Source organism: Melospiza melodia, chromosome 14 (assembly GCF_035770615.1).
Source record: "Melospiza melodia melodia isolate bMelMel2 chromosome 14, bMelMel2.pri, whole genome shotgun sequence".
Taxonomy (NCBI): Eukaryota; Metazoa; Chordata; class Aves; order Passeriformes; family Passerellidae; genus Melospiza; species Melospiza melodia.
The window spans coordinates 5,311,127-5,335,002 of NC_086207.1; the positions used below are offsets into that span (position 1 = coordinate 5,311,127).

General features: G+C 53.9%; 2 protein-coding genes across 2 annotated transcripts in view; one reads left to right on the top strand and one right to left on the bottom strand.

Moving 5' to 3' along the window:
* Positions 1–8,066, top strand: part of PFDN1 (prefoldin subunit 1) — a 32,052-nt gene extending 23,986 nt beyond the window's left edge. The window contains exon 4 of the mRNA XM_063168535.1: positions 7,927–8,066. Coding sequence (XP_063024605.1) covers positions 7,927–8,010 — 84 coding nt within the window. The 3' untranslated portion in view covers positions 8,011–8,066. The remainder of the gene's footprint in view (positions 1–7,926) is intronic.
* A 2,096-nt stretch (positions 8,067–10,162) lies between these two features.
* Positions 10,163–23,136, bottom strand: CYSTM1 (cysteine rich transmembrane module containing 1). Its single transcript, XM_063168536.1, has 2 exons — positions 22,895–23,136; positions 10,163–10,620 (listed from the first exon to the last, which is right to left on the bottom strand). Exons 1-2 carry the CDS (start codon positions 23,115–23,117, stop codon positions 10,514–10,516), a joined length of 330 nt encoding a protein of 109 aa, XP_063024606.1. The 5' UTR covers positions 23,118–23,136; the 3' UTR covers positions 10,163–10,513.
* Positions 23,137–23,876: the final 740 nt, after the last annotated feature.

A 23,876-nucleotide genomic window follows, 5' to 3' on the forward strand; every position in this document is an offset into this window, starting at 1 on the left:
TTTCATTTTAAAGCAGGGTCTGATTCATTGTCAAAGCTCTCCTTTGTGCTTATGGCTGCAGAAGTATCCCAAGCAACGAGCTGAGCTGAATGTGGGTCCCTCTCCAAATTCCTTCTTGCATGAGTAATAATTAGTCACAAACCCAGCACTGCTGTCCTTCCCTTAGTCACCAGGCCCCTGCAGTGGCTCCTGGCTGCCTTTGTGCCAAGCAGCTCTGGGGAGGGGGATTATCTGTGCCTGATAAACCTTCAGCCTGCTTCCATCTCCTCCTCCATCTCGCCTGGGGAGAACAGGAAACGATTATTTGGAAAGCATGCTGCTGCCTGTTGGAGCCCTGACCCAGCCCTGAGTCAGCTGTACAAAGCCACACCTTGCTCCCAGGTATGCAGGGCAGCCCTCACCGTCATGCTTCCTGCTGTCCCCACTGCTGGCTCACCCCTGCTCTGTCCCTCGTGCCTTGGAGGTGGCCATGTGGCTGCTCTGAGCCCAGGGCTGTCTGAACTGAGCAGGGGGATGCTGCCTAGGTGGGGGTTGACACCGACTTCTTGTTGCTGATTTGTCTTTGAAATGTATGGAAATGATTTTTCTTTTCAAGTGGCCTCGCTTGGCCAGGACTGCAAGAGCTGAAAAGGTGTGGTATGGTTTTGCAAAAGTCCTACTGCCAGGAGGGATCCTGATGAGCCACACCAGCTCTGCAGGACCACAGAAACTGAGGCACAGGGATGGGGAACTTACCACGTTTTGCAAGAGGCTTTGGTGAGGGACGCTTCCGCCGAAACACAACGTGGGGGTTTCAGGAGCTGAGTGAGTTTCCCCTCCCCAAGCTCTCTGTTTGACCTGACTCTGCTGTCATAGCCTGGTTAGGGTGCAGTATCCAGCCTGGAGCAGTGTACTCCTGGAAACTGCTCTGAATGGGGAATTGTGCCAAGAGGGGGTGTCCCTAAAGGAATCCCTTGGGTTGATAATACATTTCTGCTGCCACCTATTGAAAGGTTCTCATCGACTTGCTTTTGTAGTGGTTCACATCAGGCTAGGGTGCAGGAGTTCACTGGAATGATCCATCATTTCCCACTCACCAAGAGCAGCTGTCTCCATCTCTACTGAAAGTGCTGTCCTGTGGCTCAGACAGTGGATCTGTGAGAAGTGCTGCTGCCACGAGGCTGGGATTGGGCAGAAAGGCTGGCAGGCAGCCTGGCTCTCTGCCCCTTCTTCTCTTGAAGGCACCAAGAATGGAAGTTAATGGGGTTTTTCCAGCTCAGCTTTTTCAGAGTATGTTCCTCGAGGTTATGATGGGGGAAGCCCAGCTGGTTGTGCTGCAGTAGGATCAGCACACCATGACATGATGGTGGCTTTGCATTACTTTTCTTTAGTAAGGATTCTCTTGAGTTGGCAAATGTAGTTGTGTGCTTGATGTTTTGTCTTCTACACTCTAACCCAGATAGATCTGTGGGTCCCCTTTACCTTGGGGAAGGAAGAGGTGAGGAAAAGCAGAGGGTGAATCATCACTTCTCCTCTTTGCTATATGGCATCACGCTTCTGTCAGCAGCTGTCGTCAGAAACCAGCTGGGTTCCCTTCCTATTCCAGGTCATTCATTCTTGAGTAAACTCTGGGCAACTTCCTGAGGCAATAACTGCTTGGAAAGTCTTGAAGTGTATCTAAATATTTGGTGGTTGCTGTAGAGTAGTAATTCCCAGTGTGTACATGTGCCACAGCGTTCAGCTGGGTGAGGACCAGTGCTGGGTGGACCCATCAGGGCGTAGGGCTGCCTGCAGACCTACCCCACCCCCTTGCTGGTGTCCACTCTTTCAGCTTCTCCTGCAGCAGGAGCAGCTGGGTGCTGTTCAGCAGGTTCACCTCCTTCCTGTTCGGGGGTTCAGAGTGAAATCCCATAAACAGACCACGTGTCTTCAGCACATCATCTGCCACAAGCTTACTCTGACCAAAATGTTTGCCTTCCCTGGGGTGTGCATGCCAGGGCTTGGAGTGCTGCTCTCCACAGGGAGTTTGGGCACTGGCAACCCCTGAACAGCAGTGGAGGCCCCAAGAGTGAGGGCAGCTTGGGCTGCTGCTGCCTGGCCCCCAGTGCACGGGCAGCACAGTTTGCCATCCTCCAGGGAAGATCTCCAGTCAACCATGTGCTCCCAACTCCAGCTCAGGATCTGCTGATCACTTTCCCACAGAGCCCTCAGGCAATGCCAAAAATGGTTTGGGTTGACTTTGGGGGATACAGAAGTTCTTGGCTAGCCACAGGGTTGCTGAGGTGTCACAGGATGAGTTGTCTCAGGGCTCCTGTTTGAGGCACTGCATCACGCCTGAGGACTGCAGTGTTCCTCAATGGAAGCCTTCTGAGTGTGAGAGTGGGATGCCAGAATCTGATGGCTGGTAGCCAAGCATGCTGAGAGCCTTGGGAAGGGAGATATTCTCTGGGAAGGGACCTGCCAGCTTGTTTTGTCCTCACAAGTTGGGTGTAAAACAAGTTCATAGAAAAACACTTTGAAAAACGAAAATGGGGAAAAAAAGAACAGGCTGAAATGAATAGGCATGTTCCAATACTAGATCCTAAAATCTCCATGGAAACATTTTTGTTTGGGCTTAAGCAAATCTGTGTTTGCAGGTCAGGGGTTGAAGCTTTCTTTCATTTGCAGAGGTGACGTGAGAGGAGTGGAATTTGAAGAGCAAAAGTCGATGTTGAATGATAAACCATGACTTGACACAGGAAGCTCACCTGTGAGGGGGAGGGCATGGCAGCATGGATGGGCAGGGCTGCTGTGTCTGTTCTCTAGGAGCACAGGGTGTTTGGGCTCTTGGGATGGGTGACAATGCTGTCCCCTGATCCACGGAGCCCCCGGCTGGAGCCAAGGCCCTGCCACACGCGGGGCTGGCAGCGGCCGAGCCGCTCTCCCTGAAGGCACAGGAGTCTGAATCACAGTGCTGGGGGGAAGACAGTGCTTTGATCATCAAAAGCCCATCCAAGAAAAGCTGATTAATAGTTTTCTCTCGCTGTGGAATCTGTGGATGCTGGCTCTTTAATCTGCCAGGAATGCCAGGTCCGGTGCGTCACGCTGAGCAGCTCGGGCCTCTCCAGCAGCAGCACTGTGATGCAATGGGAGCGGAGGTGGAGGCTGGAGGCTGGAGCAGGAGGTGACTCCTGCCGTGTCAAAAGGCCACGGGCCACTTCTGTTAACCACAGCTCCTTTTCTTCTTCAGGGTGTGAGCTGGAATTGTATTTGCATTCAATCGAGTCTTTCCATAGCTGCTGCCAAAAGCAAACAGCACGGAGCTGCTCAGGGAGCAGCACTGCTCTGATGGGGACTGAAGGGCAGGGAGGGCTGCCCGGGGTGGTGCCAGGGCGAGTCCTCTGAGGTTGTTTGGCTGCAGCCACCCGTGCCAGGGCACAGCTGGGCACGCCAGCACACCTTGGTGAGGAGCATGCACAGCCAGGGCTGGCTTGTGGTGCTGCCTGCACTCCCCCAGGCTGGGGCCAGCCCAGCTGGTGCTTCCAGGAGTCTGCACTTCCTACAGCAGCTGCCACAGGGCTGGTGGAACCCCAAAGCCATCGCCTGCAGCCCCCCATGGGTGTCTGGAAATGTGTTGGCAGTGGGCATTGCATCCCACCAATGCCCTGACCTCCCTTCTCCTCCTGGGGCTGGTGCTGCCTTCCCTGCCAGGCCCTGCAGCTCAGCCTGTGGAGCTGTCAGCTGGACAGCCATTCCTCTGGGAAGGGTTCATGGGAGATGGATGTGCATTGCCTGAGTGCTCAGTCCCATTTTGGGTGCACCTCCAGTGTTTTTAGTCTGTGTAGCTGCGCTGAACCACACACACCCTTTGCCCTGCACACCTTTTTTAGGAAGGCTGCAGGAAGCCTTGGAAGTGGAAAAGGCTCCTGAGAGCTGGCAGAGGAGAATATGGGCCAGGTTGGTGATACATCTATACTCAGGGGTAGGAGAGGTGCAAACTCCAGTTTCTGAGCCCCCTGGATGTGCTGGCAGGCCCAGCTGGTGGGATTGGCTCTGCTGCCCAAGGAGGGATCTTGCCCTCCATCCTGGTGCCAGACAGCTATTAGTATGGCAGTTGTGTTTCCAGAAAGCAGATTTAGGTGAGAACACTTCCTTTGGGGCTAGTTTTGAGACAGATCATCAGGGCTGTGGTTTGTCTTGTTCCCAAGTGCTGCAGCCCTTCCTGCCTGGGGAAGGAACTGTTGTTGGGAGTGGTATTAGCTTGAAGGAATTAGGAAACCAGGCTGGGAGGCAATTGGCTGCACTGGCTTTTGGGACCATCCTCTGTGGGTTTGCACCCTGTCAGTGCCGTGCAGGTGGCCCAGAGCTCACTGGGCTGTGGCAGTGGCTGTGTGCTGGTCTCGTGTCCCAGTGCAGGTGGCTGAGCCCTTTCTGTGTGGGGCAGAAGGGGATCAGGGGGTGTCACACAGAGGAGAGAGTGGATGAGAACTGGTGGGTGGCCTGTGGCAGGAAGAAATGAGGATGCAGGAGCATGTCCTGGGCTGGATCAGGTCAGTTTTGGAAGCGTGCTGTCCACCTGGAATCCTGTAGCTGCAAATCTGCTCCATTCCCACGCAGCCTGTCCTGTGCAGCCTCCAGCTCCCCTTCCTTGCTCTGTGGGGGAGAGGATTCTGCAGTGCTGACAGGACCTGCAGCCCTGGCTCATCCCTGTGTGAGTGACTGTGCCTGGGTCATGGGAACACACTGGCCTTTCTCTGGCAGCGGGGGAGCTGCCAGGGCCTGCCAGTGTTGATCAGAGGCTGTTCCTCTGAAATAAGTTTCAGTACCACCCCACAAGAGAGTTTTGTAGAATAATTCTCTAGACAGGAGCTGTGAACCAGCAGGAACCAGCCCCTTGCTGCAGTTGGAGCCCTTGGCTGACACACCAGCTGTTTCCTGCATTGCCACACTCCTGGTGACACTGCAGGGGGACAGCAGCACGCCAGGGGCACTGCCCAGCCTCCTGTGGAGCCTGGCCCTGCTGGCAGCCGGAAGCTGGGGCTTTTCTGGGAGCTCAGTGTCATGGGGCAACTTCTCCCTGCTGCCTTCTCAAAGCCTCTCCCCTTTCTCTGTTCTTCCCTGGAGCTCTGTGGCTCAGGCAGTGGCATCTGGGGCTGGTTTGGGCACCCACCTTACCTGTCCAGGGACCCACAGGAGCAGGGAGAAGGTGAGGGCAGTTCAGGGCAGTAGTGTGGTGAGTAGGAGTTGTGGGTCAGCAGCTCACAGGTCATGCAGCCACCAAAGCTGGTGGTGCAGGGTCAGCGTGCTGCCATGTGCCCCTGGGCTCCTGACTGGTGAGCACTGGAGCCACAGCTGTAGGAGTGAAAGCAGAGGCTTCAGAGGGCAGCAGCCACCTTTGGTTTCACAAGGGACCAAAACCAGCAGTGCAGTTTTGACGTTGCCCTGGGAATTGCCACAGGCTGCACTTGCCATGGCACAGGTAGCAGAGGATGAGCTCCTGGAGCAGCAAACACACTTTGCCAGGGGAATGCATCAGCTGGTGCACAGCAGCCACAGGCTGGCCCCAAGCAGGGCTCAGAGGACAAAGGGTTAACTCGGGCTGGGAGTGCAAATGAGCTGGAGGTGGGGTTGGGGATGCAGGGAGGTGTCCAGGAACAGATCCCACCAGCCTGGCAGGTCTGGCTGGACCGGAACAGCCTCCAGCCTGACTTCAGAGCTGTGCTGTGTCTCGGGCTCGGGGTGAGTAGGCAGAGCGTGTGTCAGCCGCTCGCTCAGTGCTGCTCCCTGGGAGACACGGAGTTTCCTGTCTAGACCCCGGTAATGGCAGCGAGGAGGGGTTTGCAGCAGCCTCCTGCCCCTGCTCTGGTGACGACTGAAGCAGAGCCCAGGCTGCAGTTCCCCTTCCTGGGGAACAAACACCTCGTTTCTGCCACGTGTCTAGGAAAATGTGGCGCCCGTCTGTGATCTGTGATCCGGGCTGTGGGCTGGAGTGGGAGCCAGCCCCGGCTCCTGCCTGGCTGCAGGACAGCTCAGGGTGTTTGCAGCCCCTGGCTGTGCGTGCAGGGCTCCCCTTGATGCTCAAAGGATGCTCCTGGAGCCCAGAATGGCACTCTGGAAGCTGCTTCTGGGAGGGAGTAAAAGTGCTGGGACCAGCCCAGATTCTTGTGCCTCGGAAGTTAGGTGACTAAGGAGAGTCATTGAGGTAAAGAAAAATTCCCCGAATCCTGCCTTCCCTGGGACTGCCTAAGTGCAGAAATGGCCTTAAACCCAGGCCCTTTGCCACAGGGAGGGCAGAGCCTGTCACTGTGCAGGGGTGGGCAGTGTGGGTACATGTGTGGGTGCTCCTCTACTGTGTCAGGGTCCCTTGTCCTCATGGAGGTGGGGCTCTCACAGGCACCAGCAAGGCTTCCTGATGGGATGTGTGAAATTCTCTTGGGCTCTCCCACTCCTGCTGGACAGTGTGTCTGTGGAGAGCTGCTCTCTGGAGCTGTCTCCTCCTGCCTGGTGGGAACAGGAGACAGGGGCAGGAGGGCAGGACCATTTCATGCACTAATTTAAGTGTTAAGAAAAAGCTTTAGTAAAAAATGACCCCCTACAAGGCAGCTCTGCTGCTGCCACTCTCCTCTGGTCAGCAGAATGAGGTGAAGCTTTGAGCCACAAGGGTTTTTTGGGCCTGTGTCCTCTTGCTGCCCTCAGACTCAGTTCCCTCTGTGGGAAATCCCTCGACGTCTGTGTGGCAGCGTGGGGACAGCGTGGCGGTGACAGAGTCCTGCTCTGTGTCACTGAGTCACTGGCAGTGGGAACCTGTGGCTGCTCTTCTCCCTGTGGTTTCCTCAAAAGCATTTCCTGTCAATGAAAGAGACCCCACGTGCCTGGGAGCAGGGAGAGGGACAAGGAGCCCTGGGCCATAACCCCAGCCCTAGCTGTCAGGAGCAGCCTTTAGGATTTGACTACAAACCCTTCAGCCTTTAGAAGCAGGGCTGGGGGAGATGTCCTCATGGCAGGGCCATTCCAGCTGTGTGCAGCTGTGCCACAGCAGGGGGACAGAGGGGCAGTGCTGGCAGCAGGACTGCTCCACGGCCTAATGCATTTTCAGCATTCCAAGTCCCATGCGCTCACAGAAATCAGGGTGAGGCTCTCAGGGCAGTTCCTGCCCTTCACCTGTCCTTGGTTTGGGTGGGCTTTGGGGGCACTGCTGTACTGGGCTCCTGGCACTGGTGACTCTGGCAGGATGCTCTGGGTGGAGGCCTGGACTCCTGGAATTCAATGCCAACCCTGCCAGTGCTCAGTGGGAGCTGGCATGGCCCAGGGCAGGGCTTTACATGGGCAGCATGGGGAGCCTGAGCTCACAGCAAGGCTGGAGGAGACTGTTGTGTCTGTTGTTTGGAAACCCAGAGAAAATAGTCCAAAGAGCCAAGGGCTGATTTTTCCAGCCACAGAGGAGCACCCAGACCAGCAGGAAAAACGCTGCACACTGAATTCCTATCTGGGGATGCACGGCTTGGGGCTGCTTCCCTGCCAAGCCCAGCCTAATTACAGATGATTAAGGAAACACGTACTTGGTGATGATGCCAGGGAATTGCTGATAGAAAGGAAGATACAGGGTTAGAAAATGGCCCAGCTGGGAAAAAGAACCTTTTGTGCCCAAGGAGAGGCTTTTGCTGTGTCTCCATAAGGAAGCTTATAGGTTCAAGAGTTACAGGATCTGGTTTGATTTCCTTCCTTGCTGACGTTCATGGCTCCCACTTTTTGCAGCCCTGAGGTTTCAGGGGGGAACAAAATTCAGTCTGTGTAGACGTTGCTCTGTGCCTGTGCCTCTGGGAGTAACTGCTCTGTCCCCACCCTGCAGTGTGGTGGGTGCCCCAGCCAGCACCCACAGCTCTGCTGGGTGGCTTTGGGCCCTGGTGCCCAGGTTTGTGCTGACAGGGCTGGGGGGATCCTGACTTACCTCTGGTTTCTGCCTTGCAGCAGAAGAAGTCGTACCTGGAGCGGAGCGTGAAGGAGGCAGAGGACAACATCCGGGAGATGCTGATGGCCCGCAGGGCACAGTAGTGGCACCCTTGGCTGGCCCCCACCCACCCTAATAAAACACAGCCCGTGTCCCTGTGGCTGCTCTCCCTGCAGGAGTGTGATGGAGAAAGGGGCTGGTGAGAGGAGTTGGGCTGAGGGGCCTGCAGGGCATCCCTGCTGTGCCCTCATCCTATGGATACCCAGGATGTGGGCACTGGGAAGGTCCTGCTGGGGAGGGGTGGTGGGCAGGGCTGGCACAGGCATGGACACGGACACAGGCATGGGCCAGGAGGTCATTCCCACTGCTCCGGGTCATTCATGTTGCCCTGGGTCATTCCCTGTGTCCCGCTCCATTCCCTGTGTCCCGCTCCATTCCTTCATTCCCGCTCCGTTCCCTCATTCTCCCTCCATTCCCGCTCCATCCCCTCATTTCCACTCCATTCCCTGTGTCCCTCTCCATTCCCTCTGTCCCTCTGTATTCCCTCATTCCCGCTCCATTCCCCATTCCCGCTCCATTCCCCATTCCCGCTCCATTCCCTCATTCCCGCTCCATTCCCCATTCCCGCTCCATCCCCTCATTCCCTCTCCATTCCCGCTCCATTCCCCATTCCCGCTCCATTCCCTCATTCTCCCTCCATTCCCGCTCCATTCCCTCATTCCCGCTCCATTCCCTCATTCCCGCTCCACTCCCCATTCCCGCTCCATTCCCTCATTCCCGCTCCACTCCCCATTCCCGCTCTATTCCCCATTCCCGCTCCATCCCCTCATTCCCTCTCCATTCCCCATTCCCGCTCCATTCCCTGTCCCGCTCTATTCCCCATTCCCGCTCTATTCCCCATTCCCGCTCTATTCCCCATTCCCGCTCCATTCCCTGTCCCGCTCCATTCCCCATTCCCGCTCCGTTCCCCATTCCCGCTCTATTCCCCATTCCCGCTCCATTCCCCATTCCCGCTCCATTCCCTCATTCCCGCTCTATTCCCCATTCCCGCTCTATTCCCCATTCCCGCTCTATTCCCCATTCCCGCTCCGTTCCCTCATTCCCATTGCATTCCCGCTCCATTCCCGCTCCGTTCCCGTCCCGCAGGACCGCGCTGCGCGGCCGGACAGCGCCACCGTGTGGCCGTTGTGGGCAGCGCAGGGTCCCGGCCCCGCCGCTCTCCCAGCGCCGCCCGGAGGCTCCCGGAGGTTCCAGGTCCCCCTGCCCGGGATCCCGGAGGTTCCAGGTCCCCCTGCCCGGGATCCTGGAGGTTCAGGTCCCGTTGCCGCCTCCCCGTGCTGTCACCCCATAGGCACACGGGTGCTCTCACACTCTGGGCTGGCCCTTGGCTGCCCCACCTTCCCCCACCACGGACGGTGACCCAGGGACTCCATTCCTGATTGCTGACAGCTGCCACAGAAGTGACAGGGAAGGTGACAGTGCTCATTCCCAGGGCAGGAGCCTCTCAGAACCAGGCTACAGACCTGAGTTTATGGCTGCAGAGAGGCAGCCCCCAGCAGAAGGCTCCTGGGGACAGGGAATTGCAAGGGACTCTCATCAACCCCAAACAGATGAGCTTGCCCCAGGCCAGAGCCCCAAAGTGCACTGCTGAGCCCAGAGCTCCCCCAGGCTGCTCAGAAAAGGGACAGCGAGTGCAATGTCCTTTGCAGACAGGCTGAGACCCCTGGGTGATCTCCAGGCAGTGCCACCCAGAGCTGGTGTGTGCCAGGAGACCAGGGGGGCTCTGCTCCCGAGGCTGGGGGAGCAGCAGGGTGGGACACACCCCATGGAACAGCAGCAGGTTGTCCCCACTTTTCTGCAGACAAAAGCTTTGTATCCCTTTTCTGGCCAGGCGTGCCATGGAATCCTCTAAATCCTCAGCACTAGATTAATCCATGGCTTTTCTCTTCTTACCCATTAATTTACCTCCTGCAAGCCTCTGCTCTGCAGTGTGGGATGATGGATCACAGATTGGGACCAGGCCTGTGGCACACACACAGCAGCCCAGCCTGTGCTTCTCCCAGGAGCTGCTGGAGAGGGCCCTGGCTCCAGAAGGGAAAACATAAGGGTAAAAACCTGACTGTGCTGCCCTGTGTGGATGAGGGGCTTGCAGGTGCCAGACCAAGGACTCCCACCCACAGAGTGCCCACAGGAGACCATACACAGCACCAGAGGGGATGCCCACCCTGCAGACAGACTCACTGAAACACCGGGACCTAGTGAAGAAAAATCAACTGTTGGCTTTAATTATTGCGTACGTCTTCGTCTCTAGGGCTAGGAAAATCTCAACTGGTAAATATACATTTCATCAGAATGCCCTTGGCTGAAATACACCATTAGCACATTCTTCAAAGTCACAACAAAAGTCTTAGAAATGTTAAAAAGGGTTTTTTTTTTTTTTCCTTTACTAAAATAAAGGAGTGCACCCCCCACCCCGACAAGGCGCTAGGACGGACAGACGGGAACTCTTGGCTGTGCAAAGCAGAGCGTTGATTACAGTAACAGAAAGAAGTCGGGACAGGAGTGGGGAGCCTGCATAGCACTCGGTGAGCGGCGGGGCGGCAGGGCTCAGGTCAGCATGTCCCACAGGCAGCAGCAGCAGAGCGCGGTCCAGCACGCCGTCAGGCAGGCGCTCTCGCCCGTGTCGTCCCTCCGCCGCTCCTCCACGACGTACACTGCGGGGACAGAGGCTGTGAGACACGGAGCGGCACCGCGACACGCACAGGGACAGCACCGGGTGTGGCCCGGCCCCCGGGGCAGCTCTGCGGGAGGTGCCAGCTGCCCCAGCTGCAGGCACGTCTGTCTGCAGCCCGTCTGTCTGTCCGCTCAGACTGGCGCGGCTCAGCACCCGCGGAGGAGGAGCTGGTGCCCAGCACCGCTCCAGCCCTACCACACACAGAGCTGCCTCTGCCCCAGGATGACAGGGCAGGGACTGCTCTTGACAGGGACCAGTCCTTGTTCCAGCCCTGTGTCCCTCCTGCATGTGAGGGGACTCCCAGCTCTGTCAGCTCAGCACCCGAGGCACAGGCAAGGAGGTGGCAGTGCAGTGACACCCTCTGGCCAAGGGGCAGCTGCCCAAACGCTCCAAGTGTCACCTCATGAACAGAAACCATCTCTGCCCAGAGGCTGCTGGGATTCACTGCCCACTGCTGGGATTCACTGCCCACTGCTGGGATTCACTGCCCACTGCTGGGATTCACTGCACACTGCTGGGATTCACTACCCCCTGCCAGCTGGGATTCACTGCTCACTGCCAGCTGGGATTCACTGCCCACTGCTGGGATTCACTACCCACTGCCAGCTGGGATTCACTGCACACTGCTGGGATTCACTGCTCACTGCCAGCTGGGATCCACTGCCCACTGCTGGGATCCACTGCACACTGCTGGGATCCACTGCACACTGCTGGGATCCACTGCACACTGCTGGGATTCACTGCCCACTGCCAGCATTCACTGCCCACTGCTGGGATTCACTGCCCACTGCTGGGATTCACTGCACACAGGAGGGAGCCCCAGGTTAGGGTGGAGCTCTCCAGGCAGGGTCTCCTACTTGAGGCCAGGTGCTGCTTGCTCTTTGTGCCAGTTCCTGAGGCCCATCAGGACAAGGGAGCAGTTTATCTTTGGTTCCTCCTCGCTGAGCCCAGGCTGTCACACCCAGAACTGCATCATTGTGAGGGTAGGCAGGGGACTGTCCTTCCTGGCAGCTTTCCTGGCTCTCATTGCTGTGCTCTGTGTGGGAAATGTGCCCTCACACAGGAGTCCAAGCCAGGCAGGCAGCTGGTGCTGGGGACACAGTGCTGGAGGCAGGACACAGCTCATGGCACCAGCCTGGCTCTCCCATGGGTTGCTGTGTGCCCAGGAAACGCTTCCCCAGTCACTCCTTCAGCTCTGCAGAGCCACGGGCAGAGCGTGATGTGCTCCAGCTTACACAATGCCACAAACCTGGCACCACCAAGTGAGGCAGAGACGGGGAACCCAGCACCCCCCAAATGTCTGTGCTTGGGCACAGCCTGTGCCTGAGCCTCATCAGATCCCCTCTCATAAGGGGAATAAAGAGAAGAGGCATCCTCTGCCCAGGCACAGCCCAGCCCCAGGGGAGCCCCTGCACAGCTCTGCTGTCCCCTCTCCCTCTGGCCACTGTCACAGCGCCTGCAGCCCTTGCTCCAGAATGCCAGGATGGAGGAACCCCCCTCCCTTCAGCCCCAGGAGGAGGCGGCAGCGCTGGCACAGGCTGTGCTGGAGCAGGGCAGGTGCCAGCACTGTTCTCCCTCCGCAGCTGCTGTCCCTGCCCACCTGCAGAGCCCTGGCTGGCACCTCCCAGCAGGGGCACAGCAGGAGCCGATGGAAGCCTGGCTCCGTGTGCTGCTGCCAGGGGGAGCCAGCACAACTCCTGCCCCCCGTGCAGGGCAGGGCAGTGCCAGGGCCAGCACCTGCCACACCCACAGGAGCGCAGAACAAGGTCCATGGCTTGTGAGCCTGGCACCGTGGCTGCCTCCTCCATCCCCCTCAAGGCTGGGCCACAGAGCCATCCATCCTATCCCAAAGGGAATCTGTCACACGGCAGGCAGGACTTTGGTCAGGCCCCTCCCTCCTCCCTGCACTCAAAGCCAAGCCTGGAACACTTGCAAAGAGAACATGGAGGCTTGGAGCCCTGACCTTACACAGCAGCTCTGCCCACTGCCTGTTCTCCATGGACAGGTGACCCAGGGGCTTGGTCTGGGCTTTATTCACCTTGTGGATCCAGGAGCTCTAAACAAGCAGCTCTTTGGTGTGCTTGTTTGCTCTAGAAGGTGCTGTTACAATCAGTGGAGGCAAAACACACACCAAATGCCCTGTGTAAGATGGTGACATCCCTGTGCTGGAGCCCTGACAGCCCTGGCTTCCAACCAGGGTCAAGCTGTGCCACCTCTGAGCCATGGGGAGCTGGATTGCTGCTGCCAGAGCATTGCCATCCCCAAACTGAGGGCCCCAGTGCCCTGAGACATCCAGATCCACATGGCAGTAGGAGGCTGCCCCTTGCCAGTTAAAATCTGTTCAGGACTGCAGGGAGTGTTTGCCTGATTTATGATTAATCCATGAGATGTTTTAAGGTACAGCCAAGTGACAGTGACAGCCAACAAAGCACATCCAAGGCATGTCCAAAGTGCTGTTATGAAACACTTGCTGAAATATTGAAGGGAATGGCTTTCCCCAGCCTGTGCAGAGGGAGCCAGGCCTCAGCTGGATCATGCTGGATGCTGCCCCTCTGCAAAGGGGGTCACAGTGCCCATGGGCATCACCCCTGTCCCTGCCCCTGCCAGCCCCTGGCACTGCTGCCATGGCTTTGCCCAGAGCTGGACAAAGGACAGGCACAGCTGGGGCAGGACCAGGACAGGCCAAGGGACAGCAGCCATGTCAAGGCCTTTCCAGGACTCACCATGGGTTTGGGGGGAGCCTTTCTGTTAGAAACAGTGAAACAGTGCTCATGTTTGTTCCCTCTTCTTTCTTCTGCTAAAAGCTGGAAGCCATTTGAACCAGCAGCACATTGTGGCAAAAGCACCTTTATGTAAAAACCCTCTGAAAAAAAGCTGTGCTTTTCCCCCATGGCAGGCAGCTGTGGTACTTCAACAAACCCACTCACCTTCCAGGTTCAATGAATGCCCCAAGGACACCACCTGAAATACACATTTGAGAGGCTGCTGCCTTCCCCTGCAGAGCTCCTCTCCAAGCAGAGCAAGTCTCAAGGGCAGCCCTGGCACTGCTGCAGTCTGAGTGTGCACACCATCAACACTGGAAACTTTCACACCTGGAGAGCATCTGGGCAATGCTCTGGGGACAGAGAGCCACCCCTTCTCACAGTTTGTGAAGCTTCCTTTGAAGCCACATCAATGCTTCAGGAGCTGCAGCTTTGTTGCTGTCACCACACAAACTGCCAGAGAGGTTTTAAGCACAGATGCAGAGCATTAAACAGCTTTTCTGACCTGGGTGAGGGGCTGGCAGAGGACAGGAGAGGAGCTGAGGGGTGGGCAGCTGTTCAGCTACAGCCACCAAAGCATGCAAGCTGAAAAGCAGCTCAAAGACAGGCTGGATGCACTCTCACCAGCCTGGAGACACCCCACACCAATCTGCTCCTTTGGACACCTGGCCATTGGCTTTGGGCACCAACACAGTGACACAAGTACCTGGGGACATCAAGGGCACGTGGGAGCAGCCTCACCCACTCCTCCCAGCCCATGCTGTACAAACACAGTGTCAACCCCCCAAACACCATATCCAAACCCAATCCAAAATCTCCCAATGAAGGGAATTGTGGTTTTTGTCAGATTCCTCAGTGTCTGAGTGCCTCCAAGCTGAAGCCACCCAGTTTTCTATGGTGAGCCTTACTGGGGACCCCACCAGCTCCTTTGTGGCTCTCTTCTGGCCAAGGTTGGGACCTCCAACCACCTCCTAGAGCACAAAGGGTCCTTGTCACCATGGACAGAAGCCTGGTGGTCCCAAAAAGAAGAGAAACAAATGTGATTTCTGTTGGAGGCATTAGACAGCACTCAGTTCTAGGCTCCATTTTTGATGGTTTCATTGATTTTCCTAGACCAGGATGGGAGAAGGTACAAACTGAGAGACCCTCCCAGCTCCTAATCAGCCTTAAAGAGTGTAGAGCACCATGAATCATGCTTGCCCTGCAAATGGTATCAGCCCCTGTAATCACACAGCAGTGGCCTGCACAAACCAGTGCAAATAACTCCCACTTTGTTTTTAAAACAAATACCACAATACCTTCTTATTTCATGTACAGTCTGCTTTATCTTGAACATATACATTTTGTTTCTTCTCACACCTAATTGATATGTTAATCATTAGCTCCATGAAGGAATGAGCTGTACTTTTCACCCAGTTTGGCATCAACTAAAACTGTGACCTTAAGACTGCAATGCCCCCTCACTTCAGTGCTGCACTGGCTCCACAAGGATTGCAGTAGAAGGGCTTTGATGCCAGATCAGCCCATCCTCTCCCAGGATCCAGACTCAGACATCACCTGGGGGTGGTGCTGATGCCTTGGGAGAGCCCCTGAGCTCCACAAGCTCCCCCAGGAGCCTGCACACCCCAGGGCCAGGCCTGGGTGTCTCAGGTATGGCAGGAATGACACCCAGGCACAGAGAGGCACAAGGAGCAGGCTCAGTGCCTGGGCAGCAGCAGGGGGAGGGCACAGCCCAGGGCTCAAATCCCAGAGCCCTGAAGTTTCCTCTCCTTGGGCCCAGCTGTGTGCCAGCACAGACCCCTCATCTGCATTCCTGGCTATGGGGCACAGAGAGGAAGGAGCAGTGTTTAATTTATCAATCACTGCTTCTGCAGCCCCAGAATCCTCCCGTGCTATCAGAGTGGCTGTTTGCCATGGGAACAGCTGGCCAGAGCATTAATGCCAGAGTCTCATCTGGGAGGGAGAGCACAGCAGAGAAGGGACCCATAAGCCTCTTCCCTCTTGTCAATTAAGTGGGTTTTATCACAAGCCACTTCTGCACCAGGAGCTTTGTTTTCTCTTCAGCAAGCAAGAAATCTTGCTCACCACCCCTTTGAATGATTTTGTGCTGTCTGCAGCAGATTGCTCAGCCAGGTCAGCCTGTGCATCTGCTTTTACCTCCAAACCATTCTCACCCAGGCCCTTGGAAAGCTTTTCTGTTCAGGCTGGAGGCCAAAGAAGGAAAAGTCAGGCACAAGTGTGTCCAAGGGGTGCAGAAGTGACAGTAACAGGAAATCAAACGTCCCTGAGCCCCTCTTGGAGGTGCAGACCCAGAGCTGCAGGAGGAAGGACCACCCAGCCATGGCCTCCCACTTCTCCTGGAATAAACCCCTCACAGGCAGCAAGTGCAGAAGAAGAGATTTCAAGACTGGGGATCAGGGACTAAACTTTCATTTGAGCTGCCACCAAGCTGCTCTCTGCATGAGGCCCCCAGGGCACAGCCTGGGCACAGATGAGATCTCACTCTCTTGGCAAGGAAGGACTTTAATTGTTCTTTTTCCTCTCTGAGGGTCTGTGCTCATGCCTAACAGCCTCAGGCCTGTGATTTCCCAGCCCCCCAACTCCCTCCTGCCCAGAGGCTTTCCCTGTGTGCAGTCTCTACCAACACCACACTCAGGTTTCAGGAAATACCTCAGTACACTCCTGAAACAGACACCAGAGCCAGATGGAAATTCAATAGCCCACTTCCAAGAAAAAAATCTTTTAAAGCTGCAAAATGCTCAGAACAAGTTTCCCAACTCCCATCTCCAAACACAACTGGCTGCTGCCAGAGCCACCTGAGCAGAAAGCAAGTGGGTCAGGAAATGAAAACACCACAGAGTACAGGCAGTTCCACCTGCAAATCCCCTCTGCCACCAGACAGACACTGCTGACCCAGCCCAGATTTCAGAAACAACTGATCTACACCTACTCTGACCAGGTATCAGACCTCTCCTCTTCCATGGCCTCATGCCTGGGTTCAGCAGGTTTGGAAAATTCCTGCCTTTGTGTTCCTGTAAGGCTGAGCAGCTCTGACATTCACCCCAGAGAGCTGTTCCAGCTTTCAGGAAGCTGAGCAGGCCACACATTTCAGGGAAATCTCTGTGCAGGCAGCCAAGCCAGCACTCTGCAGAGCCAACACTGCCCTGGGCAGAGCTGTTCCCCTCTCACACCAGCCTGGGAGCCAGGCTCAGGCTGGGGCTCAGCAGGAACCAGGCAGAAGATTTTCCTGCAGCTGAGCTCAGGGCTGGAAAAGGTTTTGTTTCCTCACCTGAACACACAGGGATGGCATTAAGAGATCTTGGAGATAATGGCAGGGATACTAATCAGCATTTTTGGCGTATCAATGTGCCTGGGAGGGGTTCAACCTCTCTGAAAGGCACAAGCAGTCCTCACAGGAGTCAGCACACTTTCTGTAGAGTACTCAGGTCTGGGCAGGATGTCAGCAGGCATCAGCCAGCTCTCCAAAGCACAAAAACCCCAGCACACAGGTTAGAAAGTGCACAGGAGACATATGAGACATGTCATATGAGAAACAGACTTTCCCTCGGCTAAAATGTACAATAATTCAGATTTTCAGCCTGCTTCTAGACTACAACAGATGAGAGACATCTCCCAAAACTACAGATTTTGAGAACTTCCTCTGACATTTTTTAAAATCAGCAAAATCTTGTTAAAATCTTGTTAAAATCTGTTAAGGCAAGATGTTTTAAACTTAGCCAGCTGCAGGGCTAAAACCAGCACAATCCTCAGCCTGTGTCAGTGCTCACACTGAAAATCAGCATCAGCCCTAGAGCTAAACAAGACCTGGCTTGGAGGGATTTGCACAGCACAAACTTCACCTTACAAAGGTCCTGCAGCTGTGCTCTGGGACAAAGCCCATTTTAAAGCAAAAGGGAACGTGCCCCAGTGAGATGCTCCCTGTGCAGCCCCACAGTCTGTGCAGTGCTGGGAAAGGCTGGGCACAGTTTGCTCCTCACCCAGCCTGGTGCCAGCTGACAAGGACTGGAACAGCAGCCTCATTTAAATCAGCCCACACTGGAGCCAGCCTCGGCCTCCTGAGACCAGTTTGTCTGAAGCTTGATTTCAGATACTGGACCTGAATTGGGAATAGTTTTCTTTGCATCAGGTTTTGATCAGATTACTCCCTCTTTGGGGGTGAGAAGCAGTGAAGGTGAGCTGAGACAGCAGCCCCAGGACTGCACTGTTTGCCAGCCAGCAGCCCCTGCTGTTTGTGCAGCCAGGGACAGAGGGAGGGATGATACAGCAGTCCTGGAGCAGAGAACACTGGGGTTTAAAGCACACTGAAGAATGAGAAGCAGATAAGAGGACAACTGCCAAGTAAGATTAAATTTTATTTTTGGCAGGACTCCAGCAGCTGGAGATGCAGCTCCTGAAGGTACAGGAACAGTTAAAGTAAGTGATCTGACAGACTAAGAAAGGATCAACAGACAGACAGAGAAAGGCTGTGTCCAAATTAACTCCTGCTGGGGAAGGCTCAGCTCCACCTGGTGTGGAAGCAATGGGGTAACCACTGAAAGGCACTGGAGAGCCTCACCAGAATGACTCCAATCCCCTCCTTTCCACACAGGTAAAGAGGAAAACCCATGCAGGGATTTTCAGTGCCTGTATCTAGGTGACCTGCTTATCCTGCAGCTGGGCAAACATTAGGAGGCAGACAGCATCACTGTGACTGTGACTCTTATCACAGCCAGCTTTGCTACAGGTAATCAACTTCCAGAAATAAGATTTCCACCCTGTGTGTACAATGGCTCAGACACAATCCTGAGCTCTGTTTGCCTTCAGTGCCTGCTGACAGAGCCTGGTTCCCTTTGGCACAGCATGGAATAACCCCATCCATTACGTTGGCATGTATCAACGTGGAGGGGGGGGAGAAATAAAACTGCTAAATTGCTAGCATCAGCTTCTGCTTTTAGAATTAGTATGTCACTTTGTACTTTGGCTCATTCTGCTTCTTTTTAAAGCATACCTTTATCAGCTGCATTACATTTCACCTCTAATTTACATAGACAAGAAAGGACCAGCTGAGCAGTCAGCAGTTACTGTGGTTTCCTCACGCCAGCTGATAGCAAATTATGAAAATACTGGTGGGGAAATATCTTCTGGAATGAGGTATTTTCTTCCTCTTAAGCAAGGCCCTGCTGTAAAGAAGAACCTGCTGCCTACACAATGCTGCACACAGGAACCACACTGCTAAAGCTGTGTGTTCCCCAGCTGTGCTCTGGGGCAGGCACTGTGGGGCACATCTGCCCTGTCCCAGGAACTCCACATGGACTTTGTGTGGACAGACATGGAGCCAGCCCTCAGCCCTTGCAGCAGAAAGCTGCAGACAGGGATCAGCAGGTGAGTTCCCAGAGCTAGGGAGCTGAATCACACACCCTTAAGAATAATGTCCCTCAGGCCCAGCATACACATCACCATCTCTAAAGGCAAAGGGCAAGCTGTTTATTGCTAATCAACAACAGCCAAGTCAGTTGCCAGCCTGTGGGAACCCAGGAAATTCCTCTGAATGCCCTGGATGGTTCCAGCCCCTGCCCAGGGGGCTCAGAGCCCTTGGCACAGACCCCAAGACCCTTTGATTTAGCCCTTGGAAAAAACAATTACCAACCTTATATGAAGGATTACAAGCCACAACAGTTTAAGTAGAATGATAGTGAAGTTATCACAGGGTGAAAAATAGAGTTTTTTGGGGTTTTTAGAATGGGGGTTCAGGGGGCAAGATGGAGGGATCTGGGCATGTCCAGCCTTTCTCCTTCTTCTTCTTGGCCTCCATCTTCTGGGTGATGTTGGCCCTTCTAGATTGGTTTAGAGTAGAAGCCTACTGTCTAACATAGGGGATAGGTGTTGGGAAGTGATTGTAAATATTGTACATGCAGTTTTTAGTATAAAAAGATAACACTGCCCTGGGGCAGGCAGAGTGCCTCTGTCTGACCTGCTGAGCAGACCTGGGCTGGACAGGAGAAAGAATTTTATAGATAAGATACAATAAACAACCTTGAGACTGAGAACTGAAGAGCCCTGACTCCTTCTCTGAGTGCCAGGCTGGGAAAAGAGACTTTCTAACACATCTCAGGGTCACTCTGAGCAGCAGAGACCCCGAGACACCAGCCCTAGCAAGGTGTGAGACCTGGGGCTTCTCTGGAGACTTTGGTATCAGTAACCTGGTGAAGCCTAAAAGCCATTTATCCAAAAACAAACCTGTGAGGGCTTCTGTGCCACCTCAGCCAGTCACTAGTGAGTCTCCAGCTTGCTGCTCCTTCACATGGAGTAAAACCATTTGCTTTGAGGCCTTTCACACCCTGAGGTAGCTGGGGTGACTCTGAGGAGGTGCAAGCTTGTACTCCATCCCCTCTGGGAGAAGGGGCCAAGGATCACTGGGATCAGCTCAGTGTCCCTGTGCCACAGTGCCCTATGGGGGTGGCACATGGCAGTCATATGGCCACACCACTGTCTTAACACCAACCACAAGCTGATTTCTGCAGCCCAGACATCCTTGTGGTTGGCTAATCCTGCACAGACAGTGCAGAGGGGAACACATGTGTTCTGATTGTTCAGAGCTGCTCTGGACTGCAGCTTCCTCCAACAGGCCTTTACGTTTGTCCCCCTATCCAGTGGCACATTGAAAAGGTGGTGACATCCCTTTTCAGCCATTTGTTGCAGAGTCACTGCTCACTGAACAGCAAGAACTTTCTCCTTCCTACCCTTAGCAGCACTCAGGTTAAGCTGCTTCCCTGTTACACCTCAGATGCAGCTTTAATACACAGAGTGAGGCAAGTGAGGATTTTTGACTTCTCCAAGGGCCAGGTGGACAGCCTATGTCCACTGCTACTCCTGAGGCTACAAATTAAGATGAAACAACACCATCACCATAAAATGCTACTTTACCATCAGATTTTGAGAGCTGAACAGTAATTATATCCACCTGTGTGATCCACTCAAGACCAAAATATGATACATAATTACTTCCACACATTAGCATTAGCACATTGGCTGTGCTCTACACTTTGCAGTCTGCCCACACAGTAAAATAATGGACAGCATAGAATTTAAAGTATAGCAAATTTCCTAATTTTCACTGTGGACACACATTTGCTCAGAAATACTAATGCACTACCTGGAGTAGCTTGATTCATTAGATTAAGCAAAGTCATGTAGGAGAGCAAAACATCCGCTCTGAAAGGAAAGCATCCACACAGCAGCTCCTCCAGATAATTGTCTGGAAACACCACAGGAACTGACAGGGCACATGAAATCACACTGGACCAGCCAGGCTGACTGCAATGCCTTGATTAAATTTAGATGTCAATTTTTTATATTAGGAGTTCAGCCACACCAACAGATACATGGCACTAGTGTAACAGATTTATAAAAAATTAGCTTTTTTAGAGACTCCACTCTAAACTAGACACTCTTGGGGATCTTAAACAAAGCCCCTTTGAAAGCTCTTTTACAGTGTCAGAGCACAAAGATCAGGTTCCAGTTTGACAGACTTGCCAAAAAGGAGCAAGGGGTGGGGGGGAAAGGGTGTTTAACAGAAGGAGAATGAAGAAAAACAAAACTTTTGCAGACAAATGCAAAGTTATAGCCCTGACTTCACTTTGCAGACATCAATAAACGTGTTTAAAATAAATATGTGCCATCCAGAGGGACCTGGACAGGCTGGAGAGGTAGGGGCATGTGAACCTCATGAAGTTCACCTGGGTAGGGGCAATCCCAAAACACAGGCTGGGTGGAGCATGGATGGAAGGCAGCCCTGGGGAGGACTTGGAGACAGGGTTAGATGGATATTGGGAAGAAATTCTTCCCTTTGATGGTGGGGAGGCCCTGGCAGTGGGTGCCCAGAGCAGCTGTGGCTGCCCCATCCCTGGAATTGTCCAAGGCCAGGCTGGATGGGGCTTGGAGCAAATTGGGATAGTGGAAGGTGTCTCTGCCATGGCAGGGGGTTGGGACGGGCTGATCTTTAAGTCCCTTCCAACTCAAACCATTCTGTAATTCTATCACTTTTTACATCTACTTCTGCAAAAACAGAGCAAATCAGAGGCTCCCAAGGTGGGTTCAGAGACCACTTGTAGCTGCAGGAAGGCAGCTCAAGGACAAGACTTACCAGAAGGTTTTTGATTTATGGGTTAGAGTGCTGCTTCTGCAGAGCTGAAGTTGTGCTAGCTTAGGCTTAACAAAATCAAACCTCCCGCAGAACAAGCCTGGGTTCTCAGTGAATGATACTCAAACACTTCACTGCCTGTCCCCTCCAATTTCTTTGTGCTGCTTCACAGGTTGGTGAGCAGAGCAGAGGACATTCAGTGTCATCAGTTCCAGTTTGATATGAGATCCTTCAAGCTTCCAAGGCAGCAGAACTGTGTCAAAGCCACAGCCCCTGTGTCCCCTCAGCCCCTGCCAGCACATCCCTTGGTGTGGCTACAGCAAAAAAGCAACACTGGCACCAACCAAAGATGTTCAACATGGGAGACAGGGAGTTGTCCCCTGCCCAGTACTAAGAAACATCTCTCAGCCACCCCAAAACCCCAGGGAAAACCCTGATTACACTTTGAGTCCATATGGCGAAGTGGTGGGAAGCATCACCACGCTGCTGCCTCCTCCTCCTCCTCAGAGGCAGGGCTCTTGCTCTGTTACAGAGGAAGTTGAACTCATGATTTGACCTCAGTTCAGTTTCTTTTTCACTCACACTACTTGTTTACTGCTTAAATTTAGGCCCTCCTGATAGACCCACACCAGACTGTTCAAACCCACTGAACAGTGCCACCTCTCTCAGGTGGGATTAAAGGATTAAAGGACCAGAGCTTTTCCTCCTTTCTGTGAGGAGAAGCTCTGGTCCTTTAATCATCTTCTCTGCCTCTGCTCTGGCAATGTGAGCCTGCAGCAAGCCCCAGGAGAGCAGTGGGTGCCAGGGCATACCAATGTGCCACATTGTGGGGACATAGCACACAGATGGACCAGCCAGCTGCCAGGGGAAGGTGCACCATCCTCCCTCCCCAGAAATCAGGGTTTTTCTACAGAATGGTAATAACTTCAGGAAAAACCAAAATGCCCAGGAATGAGCAGATCACTTGGACAGATGAGCTCAAGAAAACCTAGGCCCATTAATTCAGCAGGAATTGTACATTTGAATATGATAAGCTTTAACTGTGCAGCCTTTGGCTGAAACTTATCAACCAAGAGGCAGGTGGAATGAGAGCTGTGGCAAATGTAAAGGCTGTGCAACAACCTCAGCATAAGGATTCCCTTGAGGAACCAGCAGTGAGGATGCTCAGCAGCATTCTCCAACAACCAGAGAGAGAACTGTGAGAGACACTACAGCAAAATAAGGCATGAAAACAAGCTGCAAACAAAATGGCCACTTCCAACAAGTCCCCACCCCCTCCAAGGCCAGCAGGGCCAGGTGAACACTTTACTTCAAGGTCAGTGTGTCCCTGAGGTGGTGCTGCTCAGCCATACCTGTGTTTTTCGGCCCATCTGCGTACACTGGTCCTGGCGGCGGTGGAGGAGCGTTCTGCCATCCATACTGGGGATATCCTTGGTAGCCCGGCTGGCCTGGCTGGTAGGGCCCGGGGGGGTAGCCAGGGTAGGGGCCAGGGGGGGCCCCTGGCTGCTGGGCATAGGGGGGGTACGGGGCGGTGGGGCCCGGGCCGGGGTAGGGCGGAGGATTATCGTAGCTCATGTGGGATGCACAGTCTGGCCTGCAAAAGAGGGAAACAAACAGGACACGGTTTGATTTTGTCTGTTCATCCATGACCATGTGAGTTCTTTTTCACACTGCTCTCCAAGGGCCCTATGTTGTGTGAGAAACAGACTTCAAAATACCTGGTCAAGCAGTGAATTTATTTTTAACCCTACCACAGGGGCAGGGAGGGAGTTGAAGTGATTTCTCTAAGTGACATAAGTTTAGCTGAGCAGGAGTAAAATGCTGCTTTCCAGCCATGCATCAGCTATTCACCCTAAGACCTAAGTCTTGCAGCAGCAAAACAAAACCCTCTGCTTCCACTCACAAGTAAGACACTTTTAAGAGAGACTCAGAAGTGATTATTTCCTGTTTCTGTCAATATTGGAAAGGAAAACAATAGAAAAATGCAGCCTGTTCCAGGCATATTTGATAGCTTTGACAGGAGAAGGAGTGAACACAAATATCCATTACACTTCTGGTAATTGTTGAGGCCTGCAGACCACTCTGGAACAAGGTTGTATGTGAATAATTTCCTGATGCCACTGTGCCCCAGCACGTTGTGCAGTCTTCCAGCCATACACAACCAAATCATTAAGCAGCCACAAAAAATTAGGGCCTTGGGCTCAGCCTCATTCAAGAAGCAACATTAAAGACCCCAGAGAGATGATGCTCATAAAACCCATGTCATGTATTACTCATGGCACAGCCATCAGAAGACAAGACTGTCACAATACTGCAATTTTAATGAACCTCTAA